Source organism: Tympanuchus pallidicinctus, unplaced genomic scaffold (assembly GCF_026119805.1).
Source record: "Tympanuchus pallidicinctus isolate F22 unplaced genomic scaffold, pur_lepc_1.0 scaffold20, whole genome shotgun sequence".
Lineage (NCBI taxonomy): Eukaryota > Metazoa > Chordata > Aves > Galliformes > Phasianidae > Tympanuchus > Tympanuchus pallidicinctus.
In genome coordinates, this window is record NW_026294722.1 from 7,211,108 (window position 1) to 7,238,991 (window position 27,884).

Sequence of the window (27,884 nt, forward strand, 5' to 3'; positions counted from 1 at the left end):
CATTTGCCAATCTTTTTCATAATAAAGTTCAGCTTCCCAGACCCGAGAGTGGATATAGTGATAGGTGGGATTATAAATATGATTTTATTTAAAATTTTAGTATCAGTGCTCACCAAAGGTCAGGGCATAGATCATGGCCACCCTTGTAAACAGGATAGCAGAAGCTGTTCTAAATCGGACATCATGCAGCTGCAACATTGATAGTTTTGTAGCTCTTCAGGTTCTGGATTTGAAGGCATGTAAGGCGTGCAGTGAGTCTTCTTGGCCCTGTTTCAGTAGGTGTGAATGAGATATGCAAGTCTTGAGTGCTGTTAGGTTGCACAGAACCCAGCCTGAAAGGTAAGAAGGCATTATATAGAAAGTACACCTCTTTGTATTTCTAGTTCCTGGCCATAGCAGATGCATTTGTGAGGCATGAATGTGAGGAAGTTTTTCACTCAGAGGGTGATGATGCACTGGAACAGGTTGTCCAGAGGTTGTGGATGCCCCATTCTTGGAGGCATTGAAGGCCAGGCTGGATGTGGCTCTGGGCAGCCAGGTCTGGTGCTTGGTGACCCTGCCTGTGGCAAAGAGGTTGAAACTAGATGATCATTCTGATCCTTTTCAACTCAGGCCATTCTACAATTCTATGATGCCAAAAATAAAATAAAATAGGAGGGTCTATAGAAAAAGTTAAATGGTGACTGAAACCACCAGAATGGGATTGTGATAAAAACAGCTTTGGGAGGGAAATATGAGGGTTGAGTTCCCCATGGAAATATCTAAGCGTAATTTGTCCTGATGCAGTTTCTTGAGAGAAATGTTGCTTTTTCAAGTTGAGAAGCATTTGCGTTTGGGTAACTTAAGTCAGATTTGTTTGGTTCTTCAGCAGATAATGGGAAGGCCTGTTGGAAGTTATCTGTTCTCTTTTTCAGTGTGAAAATCTTCTGTATTATCCCTAAGTAAGGGAACGCCTGGGTCTTCCAGCTGTAGTGATCTCTTCCTACCACGACGCTGCCTGTTTATTCTGATGGACAGCTTTTCCAGGGCAAGGATTTCTCTGGCTTGTGTTGTTTGTTTTTCTGTTTAGCTGCTTAGTTTGCACTCACCTGTACTTCCTTTGTCTGTAAATGAGCCCTCGTCCTCCAACCACTATCACACACTTCTCCAGGGGTTCAGTGAGAGGATTCAGGAGGCTGACCTTCACTGTGGATGGCTGGTACAGTACCACATTTTCTGGAAACTGTTGAAAGAAAGCAGTGAGCTGAAACTCAGAGAAGGAAAGACAAACTTCTATGATTAAAGAGAGATAATTGAATTTTGTTGCCAGAGGTCTCAGCCTGAGCTGCCAGTTGCCAGAAGACACAAAATCCAGCTTTCTTCACCACTGCAGTGTTCTTCTGTAGCTTTCTCCTTCTAACTTGTGGACTCATGACCATATTAGGGGTTACCTGGATTTATTTATTTTTGCACGTATGCAAGGTAAAAATGGGAGAAATACTCTCTACAACAGTGCAGTACAACTCACTTTTCACAAACTCTTATTTTAGTGCTTTGAAAGAAGACAGTATGAGGAAAGCCACTCAATGTAGTAGAATTTTTCTGCTGCTCATAACTACAAAAACTCTTATCTCACCACTGCAGTAACAGAATGACAGACCAATCTAACCTCAATAGTCAGAGGCGGGTCACAGATGCTAATCTCTTCTTGTGCAAAGTATATGTAGAAGGAGTCCTCATCTCTCAGCGTGGCAGTCAGCCTAAGCAGACGGTTCTCTCCCAGCTCTTTTCCATACCGTGAGTAAGGCACAAAGACTTGCAGGGTTTTAACTGGAATATAGAGTGGTGAAATACAGATAACAGTGCAACTGATGTTATGTTCTTAGCCTGCACCACCCAACAATGTACTGAAAACTGCATTTAAAAGCCCAAGTGAATATGATCCACCTAACATGCTGCAGTTATTTTCCTCTTTCCCCACAAAGGTGATTTGTTTGGATTGCCTACATTTGGCTTTCCACCCAATATTTCTTACTTATAGCTAAGTGCATTCTTCTGAAGTGAGAGGATTGGATGCACTAATTCAGCCTTAGCAGAGCCCTTACCTTCATTGTTTCTGATGATAAAATTAAACTTTTCCTTCCAAAGTTGCATAATGGGAACACCATTATAATGTAGAGACTGGATTCCAAGTACCAGGTGTGTAGCCTTTTCTCTACCACTATAGTTAAACATTTCAATGGAAAGTGGAATATCTTGTCCCAGTATTGGAGAACTCTTGGACTGGAGGTGGATAAAAAGCTCTTCATGGGCAGGAGGAACAGAGATAATCTCTCTCCTGCTGCTGATTGCCTGAAGTGTCTTTATCTTTCTGTAGGCTTTGACAAGTACTTTTTTTTCTTGAAGAGAGCCTGTCGCCAAAAAGAAAAGCACATTTTAATATTCTTTCTTGTTTAGTAGTTGTAAAGCACCACATGTAGAAAGAGTGGAATTGTCCCAGCTGTATTGGAGACAGCTGTTGCTCATAGCAGAGAAATACCTCGTGCTTTGGTTGAAGTGGACCAAGAATTTCAGCTGCGAGGAGATTGGTTGTGTCTGAAAAGACTTCTCATAGTTTTTGAGCACTTTCGTGCTAATAAATGTCAGAGTAAGAAAAGATTTTCTCTTTGTAACTGTAGCAATGGAGTGGTACTGTGTTGTCTTGTGATGGACTGCAATCAGGAGGCAGCATGCCATAGAAAAAGATGAGATGGTGGGGCTGTGTCAGGTAAACAGAACACAGTAATAGATTCTGAAGAGCTGCTATTTGAGGGACGGATTTAGACAATGTCTAGGAGTACAGAAAGCTGGAGTATGAAATGTGATATAAGGGTAATGGGAGATTAATGTGCAGATAACAGAAGTCAGGAAAGGAGATTTTTTCAGACAGGAAAGTGCCTGTCCTAGCAAGCTGGTAATTAAGCAGGACGAAACTGAAATACGACCCGTACTTTGGTTCTGTACGCAGCCAAAGTCAGATGTTGTTGCCCCATTCAGGAAGGGGAGGTAGTGAGAAGTGGACATCCCTGCTGTTCTGGTATGGCTCTGCTCTGTAGTCATTTACCCTTCACTTGGAACATGGTCAGGGAATGTGCTGAAACATTTGTCCACCTCGTACCTTCAGGATATTTGTAGTTGTGTGTGATATCCTCACAGCGTTCACTGCCCACACTCTTGGTGCTGATGTTGTTGCCAGTATACTTTGTGCAGATGAAAGCTGGCTTGAGGATGTCATCTGCCTTGTGTATCCAGACCTTGCACTTGGCATTCATGGCAGCAAAGAAGTAGCAGACATCATAATCCACTTCCATGTCCCCTTCCTTGATGGCCTGAACAGGAGCTGGCCCACAAAACGAAGGGCCTGAAGAGAAAACATAGCCCAGTTAAGAATCAGATGCTTTGCCAACTAGGCCCATGCTTAGTGTAAACTTATACACTATAGGGAGTGGTATGTTAAGTGTTGTGCTTCAATGGATCCTTTTAGAGCTCTACAAGCTCACAAACCAAACGGGTCAATGATGATTTAGTGCATACAGCCCTCAGAGTGCCTCCTTCCCTTAATGCATCCCCTCAGTGGAAGCTGAGGGAGGGATCCTACTGCTTTATTTGCTCCCTTTTTCTCCATCTCTCTCTTTAATATTTTACCTTTGCTTTTCTTCTGGCAGGTGGCATCCAGTGCCTGCCATCCGCTGTACTCTGGTAACAAGTCTGTTCGAGCCATCCAGCATTCGTTCCAAACATGGAAAGTCCTGTGAGAGGCACAGCGTGTTTATAACAAGGCACTGAGCCCTGTGGTACAGGACACTTATAGCCAAAGCACTGTTAATTAATACTTCTTTAGAAGAGCCCAGCACGTGGGAGCAGCAGTGACCACAGATTTTGATGTAAGTGGAGGTTCTCCTGGTGGGATGGGCTGTCCTTGGTGGGAAAAAAGTTTTGGTTGCTGGAATTTCTCAAGAACAAGTCATGTAGATTGGATCTAAGCTGTTCTACATCTTATAAACATCCCTGCAGCCGTTTTCCTTTTTCCCTCTGTCACATCCTAGACCTAGATATTGTCTCCAACTGTTCCTTGGGCCCTGCCTTATTTCCTTACCAGACACGGGCGCTCTTGTCAGGTGTAAGCAGCGTCCCATCTTCATCATAATACTCGTTCACATTAGGGTTGCTGTTAGTGTTGTGAGCCCATGTGAAGCCTGTGACAACCCTAGTGGGAATTCCCAGGCATCTCAGAACTGTGAAAGAAAGAGCTGTGAATCAGTAATGCATCCTGCCCTAAAGTGTCCCTGCTGTTATATGTAGAGCCTTTTTTGGTATGAAACTTATTGGAGTGGTGGTGGGCCTAGTCTCAGGAAATGGCAAGAGGCACTGTTCCTTCAGGAAGCAAGTTAACATAGGTGCATTCAGTGAATGGTGTGTACTGACACTCTTTTAGCCCAAAGCTGGCAGTGCTGAATGTTGATGAGGAAACTGTGAGGATCTGCCTCAAACCTAGAGATAAAAGGTTATGTTATTGGATTCCTGGCTTAACAAAGATTCCAGGTATATGCTAGAAGATTTCCAAACCAAGTAAGGGCTTGATCAACATGCAAGTCTTTAAATGAGAACTGTACCTGAGCACATGACTGCAGCAAACACCCAGCACTGCCCATAGCGAACAGGTTGGCACTGCAGTGTAACCCACTGCTGGAGAATGGAGCTGCTGCCCAGCCACTTGGAAGGGGGTGTCCCATCATAGCATTCTCTGGTCCCAGAGTCTGTCAGGATTCTTCTAGACAGATTGCAGTTCATCTTCGGAGAGGAGGAGACAAAGGTGGATTAAGGAATTAAATCTCCATAGTAGGTAAACTGTATCCTGTTTGATGAAGCTACGCTCAAGGCAGCTGAAACCATAATAATTTTTTGTGAAAAGCATGAAGGTCATAGCTGGGCAGAAGATGATGTGCAGGTCTCCTCTGGGAGTTACCTAGTAAGTGTGTTATTGCTACTAAGAAACTCTGCAGCACTGGTTGCCTACTGCAGGAATATCAGGAAATGTTGGAAATAGGAGATGTTGCTTGTAACAGCCTGGGCAGGCCCTGGTAAGTAGTTTTCCTAAAACAAGAAGTGAAATTGTACTAGTTTGCTGTCTGTGTTCAATTCTAACCTGCTGGGGTCTGAGCTGCTGGCTTTTCTCCTTACCATGGCAGCAACTGTGCGGCAGATGTAAACGGGGTTCTTGCGCTGGGTCTTATCCTTGTCTTGTTGGTAGCCTTCACCTATGTCCAGCAGCCTGAAGCAGATGTCCACAATGTCCACATCAAACTGCAATAATAACAGCAGCTCAGGAATTGTGGCCTGAACATTTTATTTTCTGAAATCCCTGCAAGGGGTTGTAGCTGCAGATGCTCGCTCCCTTGTAATAGTCTTCTGTAAGTGGGGTGTGGAGGAGAACTCTGGGCAGAGATTTGAAGGAGAAGGAGCTGTGCAACTTTATTGAAATAAGATGGGAACTGCATTAGTATCATACTGCATCTCCTGACTGAGGGAAATTCAGGGTTTTTATTCATAGAGAACAGGCCAGGAAATTAGCTATAATTATGTAAATTGGGTTATGTGACTTCATACAGGCTTCAGACGGGCTGTTCTGTACATTCCTAAGAAAAACGGTGAGTATTGATAACAAGTACTTTCTTCAAAGCCCCAAAGTCCTGGAAATGAATAGCATTGTGTACATGCAGGAAATAGGCATCTTTCCTCTACTGGTTGTAAGAAGGCACAGGCATTTCATGTCTTACCTGTCCGAAGTCCCAGGGCTGTGCCAGGATTTCATTTTCAGTCCCCCAGTAGATGACACCATCTTGGTTTAAAATGTACTCTTGCCGCTGCGCCTCATTAGGCAAAAACACTTCATCATCTAGTTCAGAGGAGAAAAACATCAGGAGGGAAGCATTCAGATGGTTTCAGACACCCCTGCATCAGCAGACTATATTACACTTATGTGGTCTGTGGCATACTGTCCTGGCAAAATAGAGCAGAGAAGAATTTCACTGCAACTTCTCTTTGAGTGGAGGAACTTTAAAGGATCTCACAGAAGTAGGCTGTTGCACTAAGTAGCTCTTTTACTTTGGTGTCTGTTGACTTTCCTATTTCTAAGAAAGTCTGGTTCTGACAGCAGTGTTCAAGGAACAGGGCAGGAGTGCTGAGGAAAGCCATGTCAGGGTCTTGTACAGCTAGCACTGCTTGAAGCACAGGGCAGAAGCAGATGGAATTACTGGGTAGAATCCTCCTCATCCTCTCTGGTGACACAGAGACAGAGCTCAAAGCTGTGTTTTTGAAGTGACTGATCCCAGTCTGCCTTTTTGTTTTAGACTACTTACCTCGACACCAAGGGTTAAAGAGAAGGATGAATTTTCCCAGGAGACAGTGAGCCTTGGAGGCATGTAAAAACAGATCATACTGGCCAATGGGAGCATTGGCAGGTGTGTTCACAGAGATGGTCCAGCAATATGGGTCCTGTTCTTCTAGTTTTGCACTCCACTGCTTCTGGTTTCCCAGGCTGGAGATGGGAAACTTAACCTGGGTTTTATCTGCTTTAGAGTGCTGTGGTCCTGCAGCAAAAGAGATACATTTTCCAGACGTGTTGCAACCCATCCACTGCAGATTTTTGCTACCATGTCTAAGTCTGGAGCCATAGCTCTCTTTCCATGTAGGAGAGTCTTAACCCTTTAGCTTAGTGCTTACCTTAATGCTTCTATCTTAAAAGGTTATATATCTTTTTGAGGTTAGTAGTGGACTAAGGCCACCTTGTTTGAAAGTGGAATGTGTATTTCATACAGTATAGAAACCAGAAACAGAATGCAGCTTCTGGGATACTGTGTCTTGTGACAGAAGTCACAGCCACGTGATCAGATATGGAGCATGTAGAGCAAGAATAGTCCTGCTCTTCTTGGGGTTGTCACTGGAAAACAGCCTGGAACAGAAAACATCTGAAACAGGGTTAGTTTAAACATTCGTAACCCAAAAGCCACAAGTAAGAGTATGTACTTGCAAATCATAGAGCAGTGAACTTGCATTAGTTATTGTGCTGCAGCCTCTTTTCTGGAAAAAGGTTAAGCTCTGATCTTGCAGTTCCAGCAGCAGGAGGCTCTACTCTGGTTTAGATAAACTGTGTGCCTGACTTCTAAACCTGTCCAGGTCTGGATATGCCTACCAATACTGTTCTTCATGTGGCTGTTGGACAAGAGCTCTAAAAGGTTTGGTAATGTTACCTGTCCGTACAGAGAGGAAGGTCGTTTTCAGCTGCTTCAGGTAATTGTGTATTGGAGATGAGAAGCTCACTGTGATAATGAAAGGCTGCCCCCGCCTCACCATAAGCCTTTCAGTGCTGATTTCTTCTGTGTGGTGGTTATTGTTGTTCATTATGATCTTAAGATCACATTTTTTCACGCTTAGACCTGTTGCATGAGGGAAGATAAAATGAGGTTGAGATAGTGAGCTGCTTACACTCTGGCCCTGGGCCTCATCCTAAAGCACCTATTTGTTTCTCCACTCAAATGGTGCCCCTGCCAGTAACTGTCAGGACCTTCACTGTGAGCTCACATTGTCCTGTCTCAGGTGGCTAACAAGCAGCTTTTGCTTATACCTTAGCAATGTGAAGTGAACAAAATGGCTTTGCAAAGCTCTTTCTGCCCAGCAATGGATGTGGAACATACCTGAGCGTTCCCTGTGACTGCAATTGGAAGCTCACAGTGTGTACTCAAGGGCACTAATTGAACTCAAAGCAGCTCCACTCCTCGTGGGATACACGATTGAAGTTGAGCACATGAGGCAGGGTGTCACCTGTTGTATACTTCTAGTTATGTCTGTTAACTAGAGTTACTTCTAGTTATGTTTGATGTGCAAAATTAACCTGTAGCTGCTGGCACAGGTCTGATGTGGCATTGTGGTCCTGAAAGTATGCTGGATTACAGCAAATAAAACACCTGGCACTGCACTGGTTAGTAACTTCACACCTAAACTTCACACACAGGAGATAAAAAAGCACCTCCTCCTGTCTTTTACACTTGCATCATTCACCTTGCACGTGCCTCTGTCCAGTGTCAGAGGAGGGAAGAAAAAAAAAAAGCTGTTCAAAATTGCAGGCTCCCTGATCTCAAATAATTTAGTGCTCAGTGCCCTTAGTGTGATCGTGTACTTGCACTTTTCTTCTGGTTTTGATGGTGTTTTTAATCTTTCCAAACTTTTTGCTGAGAAGCAGATATCATCATGGTTTCTCCTAGCCTTGGGATCATCCTGAACTCACTATCTTCAGTTCCCTGTTCATCACTGAGATCCTTAAACCTGTGAGTTGTAACTGCTGTCCTTTACGTGACATATCCTGTTACCTACCTCCCCATTCTGATCAAAGTTACTCTTTGTCCCAGTTAAAACAAAAAACAAACAAACAAAAAAAAAAGCCAGTAATCCACAGATCATCCCCTTTCTATCCAAAGCTACTGCTCTGGTTCTAAAGTGCCAACTACTTCCATTTTCAGTTTTCATTGGTTTGCTTTCTCCTGCTGGCTGACTTGCCTTGTCCTTGACACCTTTTCACATTGTTGTCCTTTCTGTGTTGCTGTGGAAGTCCTACTGTACTGTTGGCAGTTACTGCTTCTGGTCTGGCTTTCGAGTCCCTTTATGGCTGTTCCAGTTCACAGCTGTGCACCAGTTAAATTTTACAGAGCCAGCTCAAACAAAGCTTGTGTATTTTCTTTTCTGTATGCTGAAAATGTCTGGTCTGGCTGTCTTGTAGACTGGTAATTCATATGCAGTCTGGAAATCTGAGTTGCTTTACTTCCTGTGACTTTTCACAGATCTTATTTTAGCTTTCTTTAGAGTTGCCCAGGACCCTCTCCTTCCTCAAGTAGCTAAAACAGTCATTTCTCTGCTTCAACTCTGTAGTTTGGTTTCCCTCAACCTCTCCCACCCCTACATTAAGGCTAATTCCCTCAGACTTTGTACCACTTTCTCGGCTTCTGGCCTGTAGGAAGCTCATCTTGTCTCTTCTGGCCTAATGAACACTGTCTTGACTCAGGGGCTTTTTTTTTCCCTGACAGACATTATTGCTTTGGTCTAGCAGAGCTGGTTATCACTTACCTTGGCCCATGGCTCCTTCTCTTGTATGGTGACAGTCTTCAGCTCCACTTGATCTGGTGGGTGATGTCTCCTTCCTTCAGCTTTCTTTAAAAATAATCTACTTGCGAAGTTGTTTGCTTAGTTTCTTCATAAAGGGTGTGTCGTAATGTTGTCCCTTCTCCTTCAGCTTATCTTGCTGGCCTGCTGTGCAGAAGTTGAGGGCTCTTATCTGTCAGGCCATGTTAGAACTGAAAGGGTGACTTTTCTTTGGTATGGACAAAGTTAAATTCCACACTTGATGTGAAACCTTTAAAAACGTCTTTTTCAAAGAACTGTATGTTACAGACCCCAGAATAGGAAATGCAAACTTTAGCTCGGCCCTAAACTATGAACAGAATGCACTTTTATGAGTTAGCCTTGAAGAAGAGCTGCTCTCTACCAGTGACTGTAAGGTACTTAGATCCTAAACCGTTTAGTGAGTAAACAGAAAGTCAGTATGGCCAGTGCACTTGTGCCTAGTTTAAAAATGTGAAGCCAATTAAATGAGGAAACTTGCTAAAAGCAAAAACTGTGAGAAGTAGAATTTCTGCAGCGTGATGCAGATCATTCAAAAACATCACATGGAGGGCTTGGACTAAATACATGATCATTCTTAAAGTTGCTATGAGATGGAAGGAAGGGAGGCCACTGTATTGATAAATAATTGGTCAAAAGACAGAAAATAAGACAGCAATAATAAACTTTTCACAGAGGATTGAGTCACCAGTAGTTTGCAGAAGTCCATGATCTTCTACAAGTTCATGAATAATTTAGGGAAAACCAGGAAAAAGGTGGCAAAGCGTGCTCAGTTATTCTGAGTGATACAGATGAAGGTGGCAGCTTTGGGGAAGTTGTAGAGAAAAATGTAGATACTGAATGACAAGAACATAAAATAGCAAGCAGAGATTAGTGTAGGCATGTACAGTGAGAGAAAGGGACCCAACTCTCACAAATGCAGTGATGCATTTGGAAGTAGCTGTAATCATTCCAGAATGAGATTTGGATTTATATTCAATAGCTGGTGCTAAATATAGTCCAGTGAACTTGCCAATTTTCTTATTATTTGAGTATTAAACTTTACAGTAGCTTATCTGATGCATTTAAGCAAGTAAATATAGTGTAAATATAGTGATTCATTTATATATACATATATATCTACATAACATATAGATGTAGATTCACAGAATTCCAGACTGATTGTTGTAGGAAGGGACCTCTGGAGGTCATCTTGTCCAACCCTCCCATATGAAGCAGGGCCAGGCTGAAGAAGCTGTCCAGATCTGTGTCCAGATGACCTTTGGCTCTCTCTGAAGTGAGAGGTTCCACAACTTATTTGGGCAACCTTTTTCATAGCTCAGCTACCCTCACGGTAAAAGCGTTTTCAGATGTTCAGACAGAACCTCCTTTCTTTTGGTTTGTGCCCATTCCCTCTCGTTCAGTCAGTAGATACCACTGAAAATAATCTGGCTCAGTCTTCTTTATGTGCTTGCTTGAGGTGTTTGTATACGTTGAACCCTCTGTTCTCTGGGCTGAGAAGCCCCAGAGCTCTAAGCCTTTCCTTATATGTGAGTTGCTCCTGCACCTTCGTTGTTTGGTGGCCCTTTGTTGAACTGTACCTGTAGTCTCATGTCTCTCTTGTACTGGAGAGCCCAGAACCAGACACAATACTCGGGGTGTTGCCTTATTAGTGCTGAGTAGAGTGGAAAGATCCCTCCATCTGCTGGCAGTGTTCTGCCTAATGCAGTCCAGGATACCATTAGTCTTCTTTGCAGCAAGGGCATGTTGCTGACTCATGACAAGCTTTGACTACTTTGACTTTTATTACTAAACATGGAGGTCACCAGATTTGCAGAAATCAGGGAAGACTCTGTGGGCAGTGGGGAGATGTCCAGAAAATAATGTGATTTTATTATTATTATTATTCACCTTTTTTTTTTTGTATCAACTCTGAATGGCTTTAGTGTTAATGTTTTGAACTTTTTATTATAAAGAGCTGTACTCAGTATATAGTTACGGATCCACATTCTTTAAGCGTGTGTAAGATTTAAACCATTGATCAGGCTCAAACAGACTTTATTCACTGATTAGTATTTTTTAAATGCACTTTTGCAGTATATGTGTTTAGTTTATCTAAACCACATCTAAAATCTCTTGGTTCAGAGATTTAAGCAGGTCGTTTTCTCACCACACTGCAATGGCTGTGTGTACGGATAGTACCATCTCTTGGTCAAACCAGCAACTGCAAGTAGCATTTGATGAACACTTTGTAAACTGTGAAAAGAGGGCTACTTATTGTCCCTTTGTGTCTTTCATTACATCAAAGAGGCGCTAGAAAGGAAATCTGTTGAAAGGTTCAACGTATGAGGGTTACTCCGAAAGTAATGCCTCCTATTTTGGTGGCCCACAATGTCGGAATCAGTTGTATGGCAGTACAGACTGAACCTTCCCACCAACATTCTGTCCCATTTTGTTGCTGGGTGATAGATGGCAGCAGAGGGGCAGTTAAACAGAATGACATCTGGCATGGAAGTGTGTGTGAAGCAATGAGGTGTAACTGAATTCCTCCATGCGAAAACATTTGCACCTACTGACATTCATTGATGCTTGCTGAACATTTGGGGACCAAACAGTGGCAGTGAGCACAGTGAGGTGGTGGGTGATGCACTTCAGCAGTGGTGACAGTGGCTCACATCTGCTGGTGCAGATTTTTATGAGCACAACATGCAGGCTCTTGGTCATCGCTGGTGAAAATGCATTTTTAATTGTGGTGACTGTGTTGAAAAAGTATGGTTTTGTAGCTGAGGATTTGCTCTATCAAATAACATTGTTGTGTTCTTCGTATCTGTTATAGTTTCCATGGAAATAAATAGGAGGCATTACTTTTAGAGTGATATTAAAAGACACACTAAAGAGACTTGAATAGGCAACGCTGAAGTGCTTTATTGGCATTCTGTCTAGTGAGAATTTACAGTCTGAAATTAGACACCTGAGATTTTACATCCAAGATCTGAAATAAACATTCAGCAGGAGGAAGCGCTGAGATCTCCTACATGTGAGTTACCTGTCTCTGTGGAATATCAGATTTTCCTGCGTTGTTTTTTCTTGAGACCTGTCAGTTTCATCTGTTAGTTTAAACCAACAGATGCCATTCTTGTCTTATCCAGAGTTTGGTAAAGGCAAGCTCAAGCACTGCCAGTATTACTGCTGGTGCTAAAGTGGTGCTGCCGGTTTTGTATATATTGCAGTTGTAACTGCATAGTCAGGAATCATAGAATGGCCTGGGTTGAAAAGGACCATAATGATCATCTAGTTTCAACCTGCCTGCTATGTTGAGTTGAGACCCGTTTGTCTATTTGCTATAAGCAGCCAGCAGTTTGCATGTTTCTATGCAAGCACTTTAAAGTGTGTTGATAGATATTTCCAAAGTATGCCTACAAGTATTTGTGTTCCTTTTGTTTTGGTGTTAAATTGTCATAACACCAATGTTTTGAACGACTGTTTTCTTCCATGCGCTCAGTGTAACTGAACTTGGAGGTGCGTATGCAATTATGTCTGCTATTACTGATTGCCTGCCTTCCCTGCAACACTTCTTGTTGATAGCAATATCTTCTGTGTCAGGAAATGGAGAAGCATGCAGTTGTTCAGACATGATGACAGGTGGCTCTATTATATGGGTCTTCCAGAGGTGTTGCCCCCAGGATTCTTCAGAAAAAATCAGGCACTTTGGAAAAATAGGTTTTGCTTTATTTTTAAATCTGAACTGTGAAGTGTAAATTCAGTACTGTTTTCACTTACTTTGTCTTGTGAGTTTGCTTTAATGGTGGCTCTTTAGTATGCTTTTCAAATAGATGTTACTTACATGTTTCTGTCCCCAGAAAGATAAAGTTCCAGTTCATTTTACTGAATAGTTGCTGGCTGTCAGTGTTATTTGTTCACAGATTTAACACACGTTATACTTGTGATATGTACCACTGTTTGTAAAACTTCAATTGCAACTAGACCAGCAGCACCCTGCTTTCAGCTTCTGAAACTTCAATATCATTAACATCAGCATTAGTATGTTTACCAGCACGTGCAGAAGATCCACGAAACAACTGAGTGAATTCCCTGCTTCACTGTACGGATTCAGTAAGAATCATCATTCGTTCACTTGGAATTAACCAAGTCCAAACCTGCACTACTTTCTAAAATGCAACAGAAGCATAAGCGTGTACAACTTGCCAAACTGGATCAGGATGGAGATTCATCCAATCTAATCTTGTCTCTGCCAGTACATACGTAACACCAGGTGCCTGAGAAGGATGTGCATGAGCCCCACCCCTGCAAGCAAAGCATTATCTTGTACTGATTTCACTTGGAGCTCTTGTTAACAATATTCTTTGTAGTACTCCCCTCCTGTCTGCTTTGCAATCTAACATGTCATTAATGGAAATCATAGAAACACGAGACGCTGTAATCTCAGTTGAGTCGCCTGTTTCTGCTGGGATCTCTTTCTGCTCTTGATACAGTTGATGTAACATTCTACATCATGGGTGACTAAAAACTGCTTTCCAACTGTGCTGAATTTCAATGATTGTTATATTGTCTGTTTTTTTGTCTTGTTTATGACTCTATGAAATTCCTTGTAACTCTCTGGTCCTGGGTGATTTAAATGGCTTTATGACATTTTTGTACAGAAAAGATTTTTGTACAGAAAAGCACTGCATCTTCTGAAGGACTTCATTCAGGCATGTCTTCTGGCAGTTGTGTGTCCATTACATCCCTGACACGCTCACAGAAATCTAAAATTGATCCACAGGAACCAGAAGTATCCATCCTGCTTGACTGTTACTGTGGTATCTTTATAGGGTTGGGGATTTTTGTTGTTTACAGGTCCAAATATGAATCTATAAAGTTCCTCATGATCTTTATTACCTTTACAAATAGAATCTTAAAGTATTACATTAGCATTGTTAATGACTAGATCTCTTTCTGAATGCAATGACTGAAAAATACATACAGCTCGGTCTACCTCTGACTTGGCACATCCATGTATTAGAGGTGAATTTTAGTCACAGGTGTGATTTCTTGTCTTTCTAGAGCTTACACTGTGTCTTTTATTGCCTTTTATGGTGAGCAGTGTTGTCCACATTGAGTAGGTATGTGTGATAGATGTGTTAAAGTAGTGCAGCTTTGCTGAAAGCCAAAGCAACCGAGTGCTTTGAAACAACCAACTTTGGGCTATCAGATTAAAAAGATAAATCTGTAGAAGAGTAGTTATTTAATTGACTGTTAGAATCAAGGTCTGAGAAAATTATATCAAGAAAACAGTTTGGGGAGAAGCATTTACTGTCATTGAGACCTTTCAAGCTAAATTCATAGTGTGAATGTTAGATTTCAGCTAGTGCTTACATTATTATTATTACTTACTGGATTAATCAGAGTGGAATGAGGGCTGGGTGCATGTTCAGCTTTAAATGGCATATTTATAAAGCAAAATGCTGGTAATTAGCTGTGTGTTACTCTACTAACTCCTATGGACTTCTAAGGGCTGTATAAGGATTGTAGGTTTGGTTAAGTGTTTAAATCTTTCTTCAGGCATTTTAACATTTTCTCTGTAATAATGATTAGTTTGATTGACCAGCTGTCTAACGCAGGAGGAATGTGTATTTCTTGTACATCGCTGGACAGATAAATCTGTGCTTTAGCACTGCAGCTGAGCTGGGTGTGGTTGCTGAGGGCAGTTAATGCTGACACCCCAAAAACCCAGCAACCCCACGTGTTGCAAAGTGAAGGACTTTGCACAAGTGCTCCTGCTGATTTCCCTTTGAACAGTAGGCTTCCTTTACAAATAGTTAATTAGGACGAGGTGATGCCAAGCTCTTGTGACAAACACTGTGTTAGATCATTTCCTGGGTTGTATTTAAGGACAAATAGTGAAGGAATTTAAATGGCTTAGCTGTACTGCATGTTGAGTTAATGTCAGTCTGCAATGTCAGTCTGCGTTCTTGCAAGACTGAATGAGACGTTGTGAATATAATCACCACCTCAAGGCCCTTTCTGAGGTGAATGGTGGATTTTATACCCTGACTTTCCAAGATTCTGTAAGACTTAATTGATAGGTGCAAAGCTACTCATTCCCCCCTCTGCTTTGCCTGGAGAAATCCAAATTCCTGCATTCATATATGTGTGACCTTTTCAGTCTTCATTCCAGTCTCGCTGGACTGACTGGTTTTGACTAGCTTTGGGGACCCTTGTAAGTATATATGTGGGTGGCAGAGTAATGTAATGGATACAGTAAAACAGAAATTTACGTGTTTTGAAGATTGTGTTGGCTTCAAATCAAAGAAATTTGAATGAGACCTCCGTTTAATTTGTTACAGAATCAGTTTGAGTCTCTGAAACATTATTTTTGGGGAAGCTGAGGCTCGGTTCCTAGGCATACCTCATGCTAGGTGTTGGTAGGAGGAAATGGACAAACAGTATCTTAGGAAAATTCATATCTTTGTTAATTTTGGCTTCTTTGCTGCAAGGAATATATTGATACGATGTTGGGCTTGAGATACAGGTGTCACAATACCTTTCTGACAGAGTATGGTGACCTACTTTTAGCAGCTTTGTGGGAAAAGGATACATGACTGCTGAATGTGAATCTTCATAATCCTTCTGATAGTCCTCAGCCTTTTCTACCAGCGTGCTTCCTGTGCATTTCTGGAAGTGCTGCACAGTATCTGCCTGTGCAAACTGAAAAATCAGTTTTGCTTTTCTCCTGTCTGCTTGGCATAAAGCAGCAGATGGCAGTTCCTCTGCCATAGGTGGGGAGGGCGGATACAGTGGTTTTGTAAGATACAGATGAAGGGCTGAGGGAGGCATGTAGCAGCAGGTCTGGCAGCTTAACAGCCCTGAAAGTCAAGCTATCACAAAACAGCAGTACTTGTAGTGGACTCCTTTTTCTGAAGTGGTCTCACTGACAAGTTCAGCCAATTCTTCAGGGTAAAGCAGGGAGAAGTTGCTGAATTGGAGTGAACAAAAAACACCCAACCTTTCCCTGCACTCCCCTCCCCCCCACTGCAATTTAATCAAAGTGCATCATTCCAAAATAATTAGGACCAATGCACTGACTGTTTGCCTGTGCTGCTTATAGATTCTGATGACTACCACAGCCTAAAATACATTCATACTAGAAGCAGGCAATGTTACGAAGCCAGAGAGCATCTAAGGTGGATCTCTACACACATTAATTTTTATTTTCAGGAAATTGCTTATGTTTAGGCTTAGCAAAGCCTAAAATAGTAAATAGTCCAAGGAAACTGCTGACATTTCTTATGAAGAGGACACATTTTAGGGTCATTCCCTCTGGGCCAGTAGAATAGCTTGGTCAGTATTTCCTGCAGCATATCTTCCAGACTAGCACCTTTGTCTTGCTGTCATTTGTATTTAAAAAGCAATGAAACACAGCAGTCAGGCCAGAGTTATATCCGTGTAAGTCCTGAAAGCTTTTGGCAGCACTTAAATTAGGAAAGTCCAGACAGAAAGTGTGTCATTTCTATCAACAAAGCAGTATAGGTATCAGTTTTAGCTTTGAAACTTTCTCCTGAGCTACTTTGCAAAACGAAGAATAGTACAGTGCATGGTCCCTTTTTGTTGATTTCGGTTCATATTTTTTCACTTGCTTTGGCCGAGTAATCTGCATTTCTACATTTCTAGTGCTAATAATGCTTGAGCACTGTGCCAGTCTCGTAAACCATGACAAAACTGAACTGGTGTAAAGGTTGTATCACTGGGCAGGAGCCACATCAAGCATCACAAATTCCTTGATGTTTGAAAACTGGATGCAAGCCAAGTCCACCTGAAGCTGCCTGATGCCACTCTTGTAGGGAATGATCTCAAACTCAGCTGTTGAGGTCTCCATGGGGGCCATTCTTGCCACACTAAGAAACAGGATATGTTGGTAAGTTCAAGCAGCAGAGAAATTCTTACCATATATTCTTCAAAGTTCCTGAATGTCAGACAATATAAAAAGAAAGTGTTGGGGTATGTAACTGGTGTGTTTGTGTGCTCTACGTGTGGACGTAAGCTACCATGTCCACAGCTACCTCAACACTGGACAGAATTTTGTGTTCAGTATAAATGAAGCCCCAGTGATGCACATAATTATCCAGCTTCCTCTATTTTTTTTTTCTCCCCTCTTAGAGTTTCCTGGTATTAACTCTCCCAGTCTAAATATTTGGAGATTTTTCAAACATTTTTAAACTAACAACCATAGGCAATGGGAGAATAATGCTTTTCCTCTTATCCTTCAAGGAAAGGAAGGAAGAAAGGTCTGAATTTTTTACTCACTAACTACAGCACTCAAGTTACATGCTGTCATTAAAAGCATGCTCTCTCTCCATTCCCCGAGCATTCTGTAATTCAACGTTTGGCGATAGAGGGGCAAAATATTCCAGCTAGATATGGAGAGTGCTGGCATGATGTTCTGTCCAATCTTAGTGCAAACAGTAGTCATGGGGTTGGCAGAATCTTTCAAAAAAAGTTCACTTGTGTTCTGGATTCCCCACTAACGTGAATGAGTTATTCACCAAACACCATTTACATACTTGATGTTGAGTTGCTCTTTGAGCAGGCCGCTGCCTTCTGCTCTCAGCACACAGTCTGTCACTACTTCAGACAGCGGGTTGGTAAATGTGACCAGCACCTTAGTGGCCTTGTGTACCACTGTTGGACCAAGGACCTACAGAGAAAAAATATTCTGCTCAGCTTCAGTATTGGCCTCGCATCTTTTTCACAGTTTGCTCTTTTAAATTCCATTGCAAACCACTTATCAGGATGCCCTGAACAGGAAGGAGTAAGGAATTAATCTGAGTACATATTTTTGGACATGAGAGTGCAGGCTTGTGTCAGCCATCTGCTGTGTTTGAGGAGTGGTGAACTCCTGTCGGATCAATAATTCCCAGTGTTTTAACTGGGCCGGAATGCAGTGTTATATACTGTATCATATATGATACTTAAAAGTGAGAAGAGAAAAAAATACAAGTATTATCTTGGCATATATGGCCAACTGCTGTAGACAACTTAAATGAAATTAGTATTAGTAAGGCTAAATGAATGGTTTGGGATTAAGTGTGAGACAGAGGTGAATTGTGGCATCTCAAGCAAAAGAATCATAATGTGAAATAGCAAATAAAAGTATTCATTACCGTATTCTGACTGAGATAACGTAGAATTGGCACATCTGCTTGTCCAAGTCCAGCACCATAATTGTATTTTTCTGTCACTGGATGTATGCTTATATAGGAATTTCAATCAACAGAAACACAAAGCCTGCTAGAAATTCAGTCACTGAAGTGTCTGCCCTATTAGCTGATGCTATGCAGTATAGCACAAGAGGCTTCTTACAAACCTTTGTTTTCCTTTGTGGGTATGCAGATCTAGTCTGGATGCTGGGAAACACAGAAATTCTATCGCTCCTTGCAGGTTGCTTACAGTACAGGAGACATAGAGACACAGAAGGGACTGGCTTTTTACCTCGATGTTGAGAAGAGGATCCTGAAGTACAATATCTTTTTCCAGTAGAAGTGATGCTCCCTGTCTGGCTTCACACACAGCAGTCACTAGGATCTTCCTGTCATCCAACAAAGCATTTTTGTACTGGGAGTAGGTGATCTTGAATGAGATCTCTTTCACTGGAATGCAAACAGAAGCAGATATTTCCACTCTTTTATTTTCTAAGTACTATAATCCTCAGGATTATATTAGGATATAATTATTAGGGAGCAATGATGCTGTCACCTTGGGTCTGTTCACTTTTGAATGTTGACAGCCCATAGTTGGAAATGATGCTCAGAGATGACTTCTACTTATCTTTGCCTTAAACACCAAGTGATTGGGTATGGTTTGCTAGCTGGGCAGATCTGAGGATGGATTTCTGTAGCAGCCCATGCTGGTGGTTTTCTCATGAATCTGAAGCTGGGAATTTCACATTCTGTTCTTGCAGAGGAGGCAAAAGTGAAAAGATGGCCTGATTTAAATGCCTGTGCTGATGCAGCTGTTCAGCCTCTGTCTTACTGTCACAGGATGCACATTCTGTCTTACTTGGCAACGAGGAAGACAGTGCAGTTCTCAGCACATTGAGAAATAACTCTCATCCACTCTTGGTGTGGCGGAAGGAGTTATAACATTGTGGATTAGTTTGAGGGGGTAGTTGTATTCAGTTGTCCTATGCTTTGTTATTTAGCACTCCTCCTCTAAGAGCAAGGCAAAAGGCCTTCATCTGCAAGTAGTGTAGTTCTTTCTTACTGTGATCTGCAGTTGCTGTCCTGTTACTACAAAGGTATCTTTCCTGACAGGGTCCAAAAGCAAACATTTAAAACAGGGTAAGTTTCTCTTTGCCTGAATAGTTCTAAGCTCAGACCATTTATAGTCAGGGCATCTGAGACATTTATGATGTCTATATGATTTGGACACAAACTAAAGCTACATCTTGTCCTGATCTGTAATAAGATTAAAATTACCTTCTTCAGATCCAAGTTGAACAGACCTAGACCACTGCAAGATCTCTGCCTTCGGTTTTCTCGTGTAGAGAACAGCTGAAGCCTTCAGTTTAACCTTTATGGTCTTGAAGTCTGCAGTCAAATTCTGCAGTGCCAAGGTGAGGAGGATATCCTGGCCTATTACAGGAGATGCATCCAGCTTCAGCTTCCCCGAGACAGTGGGTTTTCGTGTGGTCGCTGTCATATTTTGTCTCCGTGCTACTGGAAGTCGTCTCCTGGGTTTTGTAACTTTTTTTCTTCTTCCAGTGTTTCTCACACCCAGCAGCTTCACTGCCTTTTTGTACACCTGCCTTTCTTTGGAGGATCCTGCTTTAAAAGATAAATTGGTCAGAGATCTCGTATTCGATGGATATAGGGCAGTTAAGCCAGAATTGCTCTCAGTAATTAAAGTTTGTGAAGGCAGGGAAAGATACATGGGAGGAGAAATTGAGGCCTAACCGAAAGCTAATTTTGACCAAAAAAAACCTCTTAAATGAATATACATGGTTACGATGGCTGGAAAGTAAAATTTGGCTGTTAGCTTCAGCTGGTTGTTCATGGGACCTGTTAGAAACTGTTAGCAGTGCAAAAATAACTCCTAGAAGAGCTCAGTTCTTCTACCTAAGCTGGAGTAAATGCCATCTCCTCTGAAAATAGAAAGAATTTACCTTCTGGATATTTGTAATTATCAGTGACATCCACTCGGGTGTTGGTGCCCACTGCTTTGGTGCTAATAAATTTTCCAATTTTCCTGGTATTGGAGTAAATTCTCTCTTTCCTTTTGTTGCTATGGTGAATCCAAGTAACACAGTCAGCATTCACTGCTGCGAACACAAATGAGCTGTCATAATCCAGGTTCACATCTCCTTCCTTAATGGCTCTGGTGGAAGCTGGGCCACATCGATAGATGCCTATGTGAAGGAGAGAGAAGTGAAGTGGTTACCAATTGCAAAAAATCAGGTGCAGGCCACAAATCTTCCTGCTGACAGCAAAAGGGAGAGGTAGTCAGATCTCCAAAGACATGTTTTGATGAATTCCATTCTTTCTGGGTCTTTACATTATGGTAACAGTGTGTCCAGAAATTCAACATGCATTTTCTATCAGAAGGCACAAACAAGGAGGCTGTAAAGCTGAAGAGATGTAAGTAGTGCTTTCTGTGCTATGAGAATTGTTTTAATCCTCCAAAGCCCGTGAGGCTGTATGCTGACCTGTCAAATGAAAGGAGAGAAGAGACTGGCAGCTCTCAGCACAGTCAGACTGCTCAGATGTGAGTCATCAGTGCTGTATGTGCAGCACTGATGAACCAGGAGCTTTAATACATAAATATCTGATGGGGAGGTATAAAGGTGACAGGATCAGACTCTCCTCAATGATAAGCAGTGAAAGGACAAGAGGCAATGAGTACAAACTGAAAATCTCATTTAAACATAAGGAATAACCTCTTTTACTGTGAGGGTGGTCAAGCACTGGGATGGGACACACAGAGAGGTTGTGAAGTCTCCATCCTATGAATATACAAAACCCAGTTGGATGTGGTCCTGAGAAAACTGCTGTCATTGACCCTGCACTGAGCAGAGTAAACAGTCTCCAGAAGTCCCTTCTAACCTTAGTTGTTCTTCATCATTTTATGAATGTGTGTTTGGAGCTGAGGCAGGCAAGTGTAAGATAAGTGAACTTAAGATGCATTTGTTTTTATGTAGGCTAATGAGCAGGAAAAGTAAGAATCTGCATGCGGGTAGACACTCCAGAGGCTGACAGAAAGGCAGTGTGCTGGAGATGAGGGTATGCTACAACTATTCTAAGAGTAGAGAGAATCATCCTAGAATTTCAGTAGCAGTGTTAGGAGGAACAGCAACTACAGGGTTATTTTATTTACCACAGTGTTACCTTTGCTTTTTTCCTGGGGTGTTGCATCCAAAACCTGCCATCCATCATAAAAAGATCCAAGATCTCTTCTAGCAAACCAGCTCTCGTTCCAGACATGGTAATTCCTGGGAAGGAAGGAAGGAAAATAGGAAATCTTTGATTAATACGATCAATTTTATGTTGAAAGATATGATAAATTTGTGGTGCAGGGCAAGAACAAACCATGCTCCTCTGCATAGCTGCTTCCTGCTTTCTTGAATACCTCTTTCCCCCTCTTTGTCTTTTTGGTATTCAGACCTCTCAGAAATACTGGGTTGTTACACACAAAGTAATGTTAAAAAAAATATATTTATTGCAGGGTCAAGTGTTCAGATCTGTATATTCTAAAACAACATGTCAGTTGGAACTGACATGTTCCAGAACAAGGTCTTCCATGTACAGTGCTGTCTTGTGGTATTTAATTCTACTTTGTGTCATGCTTGTCCTACTTAGTCCAAATAGCAGAGGGTGCTTGTGGTCTGAAACACTGGTACATGCAGTAGAATGCATGCATGCAGTGTGTTAGTTTCTGTTCACCTGTTTGTTAGAAGCATCATATTTAACAAATAGCTCCTCTCATGTGAAAGAAATAATGTGTCCTTCCTAAGTGATGGGGTGGCATAGGATTTTTGTCTGCTGCATTCAATATATTGGCTTTGCTTTAGTAACCTCTAATACAGTGCAAGGAGTGTACAATGGTAGGAAGACTGAGACAGTCAACAGGAGCTGCATCTAAAACCTGCAGTCTTCTGAAAGTTCTAGGAATTGAGGGACAAATTAGCTCATTTTAATCAAGCAGTTAATCACTCTTCCTTTAACTTTCTTTTGGAAAAAAGCTGTCATATAGTAGAAACAAAATTAGAGGTTATATCTTCCAACCTGCGTGTTGAACAGCAAGTGTGCCAAATAACTCCTCTGCTGAGTCTTCAGAATGTTGAAACTGATTGCATCCTGCATTTCTGAACACAGTGTGCTGTTGATTCTTTGCTATGGAATTTTGTATCTTTGGAAGCATGAGGTTGGGGTGGGTTTCTAGGAGAGTGATTCTAGATGCTGTGACTAGAGGAGAGTATAGTGGAAGAAATATTAAGATAAAATTCGTATTTACCATACGCTGTCTTCAGTCAAGTGCAGGGTCTTTCCAGAAACATCGATGTATTTGTCAATACTCAGGTTGATATTACTATCGTGTGCAGAGTTAAAGTTTGTAATAACACGGGTAGGTATTCCTAGCGATCTCAGAACTGCAATACAGATAAAAGTGCTTTAAGCCTATTTTACAGATTTTTCTGATGGAGAAACACTGCTCTGATACGGTACAGGGATGTCACATAATCATTGTGCAAAGTTGCTGAGAAGACAGTTCCATTCACACAGCATTCTTAACTGCCTTGTTCTTTTTAAGAAGAGTTAGATTTACTCATTTTAATCTTTCATTCTTCATATATCTTCAACAGCATCACAAGGTTAAAGCTACTTAAATTCCACTAAATTTCCTTTCTGATAGTATTTTTCTCCCCTTCACGGATACCTGTGCACATAACTCCTGCAAAGACCCAGCACTGGCCATACCGGATGGGTTTGTATCTCCCTCTGTACCACTTTCGAAGGATGGTCACACTTCCACTCCAGTGCAAAGGGTTGGTTCCTGAGCGATAGTTTCCACTCCACTTCCCTTCCACTACTCCCTTTTCATCATTGCTGTTAACCTGAAAACAATGCTTCTCATGAGAGAGTTACAATACAGTACAGAAGAAGGGAGAGGCAGAAATAGACAATCATGGAATGGTTTGAGTTGAAAGAGACCTTAAAGGTGATGCAGTTCTAATGCCCCTGCCATGGGCAGGGACACCTCCCACCAGAGCAGGTTGCTTGGAGCCGCATCCAGCCTGACCTTAAACACTTCAGAGAGGAATCGCCACAACTTTCTGAGCACCCTGTTCTGGTATCTAAGCACTCTCATAGTAGAGAATTTATTCCTTATATCTAATCTAAATATACCTCTTTCAGCTTTAAACCGTTCTCTCTTATTCTATCATCCCTTGATAAAGAGTCCCTTTGGTTTAGGCCTCCTTTAAGTACTGGAGGGCTACTTAGAATGGTTTAACTTGGAGGGTACCTTAAAGCTCATCCAGTTCCAACCCCCTGCCTTTGGCTGGTTGCTGCCCACCAGATCAGGCCCCATCCAACCCAGCCTTGAATGCCTCCAGGAATGGGGCATCCAGCTGTTAAAATGTGCTTGTATATTTGTACACCTGCATTTTAGCAGCCTGTGTAAGTGCTGTGTATGGTTTCATGTAGCATCAAGTATAGTAAACAGTAAGATTTTTTATTATTTTTTTCTTCAGTATTCCTTCTCCCAGTAATTATGTGTAACTTAGTAGAGTTATTTACTTAATATTGAAATTTTCTAAAGCAAATGCTGTCTAAAAGGCCAGGAAGGATCACAGGTGTAAATGAGCGGTTTCAGGTAAGGAATGTGGTAAGGCATACATTATTTATAAAACTGAAAACTTTTCGGTTGCCTAGTTATGCATTATATATGTGTGGGGATGGGGAATTGTTGAGGAGATGTAACTATTTGTTGAAGGAAATGCATACCATCCTCACTGAACAAACTCCCCTAGAGTGAAGGATACAGTATAAATACATTAAATGCCATCATATCAATACTAGTTTTCCCAAATATTTCATGCATCTTTTGCTGTTCGAGAAACAGAGCAAATGATTTCAGAATAGACTTTCTAAATTAGAGAAAATATCTAATCTAAAAATCTGTTAAGAAGACTGCTGAGATTCAGTGTCAGAAGGTCTTAGAAACATTCTTCATTCCTTCAATTATTGAGCAAACTTTTGGGACAAAGGAAAATTAAATTCTGGGGGGTTTGCATTGAGATGAGATCTGTCTTATTTCTCTTCTCTAGCCTTTTTTTTTTTTTTTTTCCCAGTAAAAACTAAACACATTCTGTATGACATTGAGAAGGTTCACAGTAGAAACACTGAGGTAGGTGCACTGTACAGCTGTAACTAGCTGATCACTTTACCATAGCACTAATAACCCTGCACACATAGATGGGATCGTTCCTGTTGGATACATCAGTGGATGGATCTTGGCGGTGGTTCAGGCTTCGATCCAGTATAGACAGAGAGATATCAAGGATATCTTCTTCAAACTAAAATCAAAAGAAACATTATTATTACGGGTTAATTTTATAAATAAAAGCAAGAATAAACTCCATACGTATTTTCCTTCTCCTTGGATGATAGGATGATGGTTATCTAAGATTTTTCAGTATTATGAAAGAAAATAGATACAATAAGAAAGAAAAAACACTACACTGGTATTTAATTACTAGTAGTAATTAGCAACCAGCGTATTTAGAAGCACATTTTGGTACCACAGCATTCATGAAGAAATTACCCAGGCATGGCCTGGTGGTCCAGACAAGACCATTCCAGGACTGGCTCAGCAGGCTTCACCTCCTCCCACATCCTGTCGTGTCCCAGCAGGTACTCTCCCCTTCACATTACAAAAACCTTGCTCTGATGGGCTGCCTTCACCATATATCAAATTATATGAACTGGAAAAGAAATAAAAGGAGAAGGAGAAAAAGGGAGGGAGAAAGACAGAGAAAGAGAGAAACTGTTGGTGCAGTTGTTATCCTTAAAATGGCCATAGGTTGTTTTTGACTGACCTCACAAATTGCAGGACAGCTCTGTAACCACAGATGAGCTGTAGGTATGATCAAATTAATAGCAGATGTGTTTAGAAGGCCAAACTGGTATTTTAAAATTCCAACTTGAGTTGTTTCAGTTGAGTATCTTTGAGATATTCTGCCCCAATACTAGGTCAATTTTAAAAATATTTAGATGTACCAATCTTTCAATAAATAGAAGGTACAGCTGGTGTAGTTTCCGTTGCCCTTTATGGGGGACAAGAAAAAAAAAGTAGAATTTCTCTACTTTGTTAACAACAACAACAACAACAGACCAATGAAACAATAACATCTCAAATTGTGTTTTGTTTCTTATTTCTTTTCCTAGCACATGCCAGAGGGGAAAAGATCCTGATGTTGTTGTGATGTGTAGAAAAAACTGATAGTTTGGCAAGAAAAAAATGAATAAGAAATACTGAACTTCTATGCTATGATACTCCTATACTAAGGACTCTGTCCTTAAGACCCTCATCCATGCACTCACTCTTATTTTCCTGTTTTCCTTGCTTACCTGCCCATAATTCCAAGCTTCTTGCTGAATATATTTTTCCTTTCCCTGAAATATGATTCCACTGTCATTCAGAACATATTCCCGTCGCTCCTTTTCATTAGCCATATAGACATCATCATCTGGAAGCAGAATGAGAAATGCCAGCTGAAAGGATTGTTGGTTTGCTGCAGTTGAGAAGAAAACTTCAAGGGGACTTCTGAGAAACAGGTGAGGCTGTACCCCTCGCAATCATTCACAGAGTGAATAGAATTAGCATGAAGCTAATTTTATGGGAACTGAGTACGCTCCTGTCCTTTCACTGCTTCTCTGATCTTGTTGTATGTCTTACTGGTAGATATTGTGTCGCTTACAACAGAACACGCTATCAGAGGACAAAAAAGATGTAGAATATGTTTTTGAAATATTTCCCTCCTCTAATTTCTTACTCTATGAGCAGAAAGCTGGATCTTTGATGCATTAAAGCACTGAAGAAAGAGCAAAAACAACATCCTTTACGTAGATCAAAATATCGTACTGTGTCATGCTGTCAGGTACGTGCTTTACTGTGGCACCCAGATTTCCTGAAGAACATAATACCATAAAACGTACTTGGACACCAGGGATTGAAGAGTAACACAAACTGGCCTAGGAGTGCTGAAGAGGTCTTGTTGCCAGAAGCAATCTGGAGTTTGAGTTTGTATCGTCCAATGACGGCATTGGCAGGGCTGATTATCATGAGACTCATGCGGCCAGGCTCACAGTGCTCTTGGGTTGCACTCCAGCCATTGGCAGCATCCTTAGAAAGGTGAAATATGGCCTTGGTCTGCTGTGATTCTGCTGCAGATAGTCCTGCCAGAAGGAACAGGAGACAGCAATTCTGAGTGATAGCAGTAGATGACAAGCCAGGATCAACAATTATTTCATTTGCTACATTGAAGGATTATGGTTCATGGTGTAAGCTAGCTGCAATCCAATGCATAAAATCACCCTATGGGGCCCCTCTGTGTTAGATGCATGACCTAGTCAAGGTGAGTACTCCCACAGTCATTCTAGAGAAGTGAAGAGGCAAGACCTTGTCCTGAAAATCCAACTACATTGAAAACTACAGAAGCAAGATGGGGCACAGGTTGTAATATCCATTTCATTAAAAAGTTAAAGAGTTGTCTCTTTTTTTTTTTTCAGAGAAGGCCTTTTGGAGGATAGGGATGGGAGTGTTAGTAAATAGGTAGTGTGGACTGTTCCAGGAATAAGGAACACCTGAAGTTAATCAAGCAGAGTTTAAACAGGTGGAGTGCTAGGAAAGAAGACAAATAAACACGTAATAGTGGTCTGTAGGATCTGGAGCTGCAGAAAGTTCAGGATTCACAAGGTGAAGACAGTATGCAGTGTTTCAGGTAGGTCTTTAAAAGAAGAAATACAGGCCTGGTTTGTTTGGTTGTTTTTGTGTGTGTGTATGAGAATGGCCTGTGCCTTTCCATTTATTATTACCTTAATTGTCTATTGGTTTAGGGTGCCCATTTGAGGTTTAGAATGGGCACTTCTAAGCCTAAAATAATTGAGTGATATGGAGCAAAGGTTAGTGATCACACAGAAAGCTATGAAGCAGTAGTGTTTTGGAGCTGGAGCAGTCAGGATGGGAGGTTAGTGCCACGAGGAAATTACCTGTGCTTGCAATAAATGTGAAGTTGTCCTCAGGTTGCACCGTTGTTTGGAAGTTTAGGGTAATAGTGAAAGCCTGTCCTCTCCTCAAGATCACTTGTGTGCTGTTGTAATCGGATGTGTGGTGTGCAGCTTTATTTAGCTTAGAGTGCCAGTCAACATTTGTTATTTTCTTAGCTAGAAAAATGTAAAGTAAGTTAATGGAAACCATTCCTTTAAACTTATACGTCCTGTCAGCTTGTCTAATGTTGTTGCTTCATTCCATTTATGTATTGCTGAAGTTAAATGTTCCAGGAAAACAGAAAAATCCACCATCAAGCTATTAAAAAAAACAAAGTTGCAACAATAAACTAGCTAAAAGAACAGCTTTTCCTACGGGGATCTTAGCTTCCATTGTGCTTTACAGATGTATGTAAAGAAATATTAGAACTCATACGCGAGTTCAACCTGCAA

At 41.4% G+C, this 27,884-nt stretch overlaps 2 protein-coding genes across 3 annotated transcripts; both read right to left on the reverse strand.

The window, feature by feature from the left end:
* Positions 1-65: 65 nt before the first annotated feature.
* On the reverse strand, positions 66-9,380 carry EPB42 (erythrocyte membrane protein band 4.2). The gene is made up of 13 exons (XM_052684339.1): positions 9,136-9,380; positions 7,269-7,454; positions 6,378-6,608; positions 5,796-5,914; positions 5,200-5,322; positions 4,632-4,809; positions 4,115-4,253; positions 3,664-3,767; positions 3,137-3,379; positions 2,085-2,390; positions 1,649-1,809; positions 1,089-1,222; positions 66-332 (listed from the first exon to the last, which is right to left on the reverse strand). The coding sequence occupies exons 1-13, from the start codon at positions 9,143-9,145 to the stop codon at positions 182-184; spliced, it is 2,085 nt and encodes a 694-aa protein (XP_052540299.1). The 5' UTR covers positions 9,146-9,380; the 3' UTR covers positions 66-181.
* A 7,529-nt stretch (positions 9,381-16,909) lies between these two features.
* On the reverse strand, positions 16,910-27,642 carry LOC128081251 (protein-glutamine gamma-glutamyltransferase 6-like). Of its 2 annotated transcripts, XM_052684342.1 has the most exons (12): positions 27,435-27,642; positions 26,382-26,621; positions 25,794-25,912; positions 24,611-24,739; positions 23,098-23,275; positions 22,675-22,810; positions 21,549-21,652; positions 20,330-20,572; positions 19,644-19,988; positions 18,658-18,815; positions 17,730-17,863; positions 16,910-17,063 (listed from the first exon to the last, which is right to left on the reverse strand). In XM_052684342.1, the coding sequence occupies exons 1-12, from the start codon at positions 27,640-27,642 to the stop codon at positions 16,910-16,912; spliced, it is 2,148 nt and encodes a 715-aa protein (XP_052540302.1). The 2 variants fall into 2 exon arrangements, with proteins under 2 accessions (XP_052540302.1, XP_052540301.1); XM_052684341.1 differs by lacking the exons at positions 25,794-25,912; positions 26,382-26,621; positions 27,435-27,642 and adding an exon at positions 24,988-25,073.
* Positions 27,643-27,884: the final 242 nt, after the last annotated feature.

Coding starts and splice junctions, on each gene's coding strand:
- EPB42 (XM_052684339.1), bottom strand. Junction 6,609..7,268: donor CTTCCTCTCTGTACGGACAG/GTAACATTACCA, acceptor CTTTTGCTGCAG/GACCACAGCACTCTAAAGCA. Junction 5,915..6,377: donor CTTTAACCCTTGGTGTCGAG/GTAAGTAGTCTA, acceptor CCTCTGAACTAG/ATGATGAAGTGTTTTTGCCT.
- LOC128081251 (XM_052684342.1), bottom strand. CDS start 27,642: ATGGTTTCCATTAACTTACTTTACATTTTTCTAGCTAAGAAAATAACA. Junction 20,573..21,548: donor ACCCCAGGAAAAAAGCAAAG/GTAACACTGTGG, acceptor TCCTTCACATAG/GCATCTATCGATGTGGCCCA. Junction 17,064..17,729: donor AAAGAGCAACTCAACATCAA/GTATGTAAATGG, acceptor CCTGTTTCTTAG/TGTGGCAAGAATGGCCCCCA.